Source organism: Cebus imitator, unplaced genomic scaffold, assembly GCF_001604975.1.
Source record: "Cebus imitator isolate Cc_AM_T3 unplaced genomic scaffold, Cebus_imitator-1.0 Scaffold194, whole genome shotgun sequence".
Classification (NCBI taxonomy): Eukaryota; Metazoa; Chordata; class Mammalia; order Primates; family Cebidae; genus Cebus; species Cebus imitator.
Window position 1 is genome coordinate 1,598,760 of NW_016107509.1, and position 3,140 is coordinate 1,601,899.

General features: G+C 40.9%; 1 protein-coding gene across 2 annotated transcripts in view; it reads right to left on the reverse strand.

The window, feature by feature from the left end:
• The window catches only part of LOC108316914 (protein NPAT), a 62,194-nt gene that overhangs the window by 19,212 nt on the left and 39,842 nt on the right, over window positions 1-3,140 (reverse strand). For both annotated transcript variants that reach the window (XM_017547061.2, XM_017547062.2), the window contains exon 11: window positions 178-274. In XM_017547061.2, coding sequence (XP_017402550.1) covers window positions 178-274 — 97 coding nt within the window. The remainder of the gene's footprint in view (window positions 1-177; window positions 275-3,140) is intronic.

Here is a 3,140-nt window from a genome sequence, read left to right on the forward strand (position 1 = left end):
AAAAAAAAAAAAAAAAAAAAAAAAAAAAAAAAAAAAAAAATATATATATATATAAAAAGAAAGAAAAAAGAAAATAAACTTTTTTAGATACTCTGGGGAATGCTGATTCACTCTGGTTATCAAAGAAATCGGAAAAGCCATTTTTTCTACTTGTCTTGAAATAAATGGTCTCCTTACCATAGTCAAAGAGATCAAAGAGTGCCTGAAATGCTGGGTCTGATTCTGTCTGTTCCAGTATATCCTGTATAGCTTCTTCAGACATGTGGATTTCACTCTGCAAGAAAGGAGTGGGGTGAAGGCATGATTCTAACTGAATTTTTATGTATTTACATATTATATATATTTATGAGACAAGGTCTCACTCTCTTGCCCAGGCTGGAGTGCAGTGGTGTAACTGTAGCTCACTGTAAGTTGAAATTCCTGGGCTCCTGCCTCAGCCTCTAGAGTAGCTGGGACTACAGATGCACCACTATGCCCAGGTAATTTTTTTTTTTTTTTTTAATGGGGTAGAGATGGGGTTGCTACATTGCCCAGGCTAGTCTTGAACTCTTGGGCTCAAGTGTTCCTCTTGCTTCAGCCTCCCAGAGCACTGGGATTCTAGATGTGGGCCACTGTGCCCAGCTTGAATAATATGATTTAATACCAGCAAAATAATTAGTAGACACCTGAATATTTTTGACATTTTATATAGCATCCCCTGCCTCCAAGAAAATTTCTTCTAATGATATGCTCATTTTTAATAAATTAAAATAAAACTAGATAATAGAAGGTGAATGTTTCCCAATTCTACTTCCTGGAGGTGAGTACTCTGGTGAATATATTCTTAAATACTAAAATGATATAAAATGAATATATGTATATAAATAGAAATAAAATTATACTATAAAGTTTTTTTTTTTTTTTTGAGCAAGGGTCTGTCACCTAGGCTGGAGTGGGATGCAGTGGTGCAATCACAGCTCACTGCAGCCTTGACTCCCAGGCTCAGGTGATCCTTTCACCTCAGCTTTCCGAGTAGCTGAAACTATACATGTGTGCCACCACACCCAGATAATTTTTGTATTTTTTGGTAGAGATGTGGCTTCGCCATGTTGCCCAGCCTGGTCCTGACCTCCTGGGCTCAAGCGATCTTGCCCACCTCAGTCTCCCAAAGTGCTGGGACTACAGGCATGAGTTACTACTGTGCCTGGCCCAAACTATAAAATTCTATAATCTGCTTTCTTTACATTACTCTGTTGTAGACTGCTCTATAGGTCCTTCATCATAAATATATTTTAACCCTTTTATCTGTTTGCTTTGGGTTCTTCACGTAAAATGCTTTCTTTAAATGCTGACGATCCTTACTTACCTGTTCAGCTATACAAGTAACATGCCAAAACCTACCTCAGCCCTGTACCAGTGGCAGGGCTGAGCTTGTCAACTACAAGCTAAGCTATGGAATAATGTTGTAGAACCATTTGTATTTTTAGTTCTTTTCTTTTGAGCTAGTTGGGTTTCTTGCTGGGAGAGCTCACGACTGACAACAGTGTTTCTGGGGGAGCATGAGAAATAAGGAATAGATACAGAGTTTAACTACTTCCTTAATTTTGCACCTTATTATCCTGTTTGTAGCCTCACCTTTAGAGGTGCTTTCAGATGTGCTACTTCTTGAACCTTTTAGGATTTCTGTGTTAGAAAATCGCTTTGTTTCTGGTCTTTGCCTTTACTGGCTTAGGACCCTGAATGTGCTTGGTCAGGTACCACTTAATCATTGGATGCAAATTGTTTTTGTTGACCTCTTTTGTTCTTTGTCCTTATGGGTCTATGCTTTTTAAAAATTCCCTATACTGTCTTAAACTCTGTTATTTAAATCTTAATTTTTTTTTTAAATTTTTGAGATGAAGTCTCACTCTGTCACCCAGGCTGGAATGCAGTGTCACGATCTTGGCTCACTGCAACCTCTGCCTCCCGGGCTCAAGCAACTCTTCACCTCAGTCTTCCAAGTAGCTGGGATTACAAGTGCGCGCCACCACGCCTAGCTAATTTTTGGTAGAGATGAGGTTTCACCATGTTGGCCAGGCTGGTCTCAAACTCCTGATCTCAGGTGATCCACTTGCCTCAGCCTCTAGAAGTGCTGGGACTGCATGCATGAGCCGCCCAGCCTGGATAAATCTTAATTCTTAACTTTTTACAAATACAGTATTATGAACAACTAAGAACAATAGGTTGTGTCTTTACTTTCTTACAAACCTTCACAGTATTTAACAGAAGTACCCAGATTATGGTAAGCACCTGATGTATTTGTGAAGAAACAATAAGCAAAAAGTTGGAGAATACAAAAACTTAGAGCATACATATTTGTTTTTTGCTTGCTCTGCTGCCCAGGCTGGAGTGCAGTGGTGCAATTATAGCTCATTGCACCCTTGACCACCCAGGTTCAAGTGATCCTCCCATCTCAGCCCCCAAAGTAGCTGGGACCACAGGTGCATGCAACAATACCTGGCTAATTAAAAAAATTATTTTGTAGCAAAGAGGTCTCATTATGCTGTCTAGGATGGTCTTGAACCTCTGGCCTCAAGCAGTCCTCCTGCCTAGGCCTCTCGAAGTGCTGGGATTAAAGGCATGAGCCACTGTGCCTGGCCCGTACTTGTTAAATGCTAAGATGAGACGCTTTTGAAAGAAGTACTGGTAGAAATGACATACAGAAAAACAATTCCAAGGACTCAATGGCTTTACCCAGAATTCACCTGAAAGAAAACCTACTGTAATAATCTCAAATGGGCATCCTAATAAAATATTTCCATTGTCCAATGGTCCAAGTAAAAAGATGTCCTAAAATCACAACTGCAGCTGCTCTTCAAAAAGGGTATTTGGGCCAGGTGCAGTAGCTCACCCCTGTAATCCCAGCACTTTGGGAGGCTGCGGCAGGCAGATCACTTGAGGCCAGGAGTTCGAGACCAGCCTGACCAACATGGAGAAACCCCAGTCTCTACTAAAAATACAAAAATTAGCCAGGTGTGATAGCGCATGCCTGTAATCCTAGCTCCTTAGGAGGCGGAGGGAGAAGAATCACTTGAACCTGGGAGGCAAAGGTTGCAATGAGCTGAGATTGAGCCACTGCACTCCAACCTGGGCAACACAGCAAGACTCCATCTCAAAAAAAA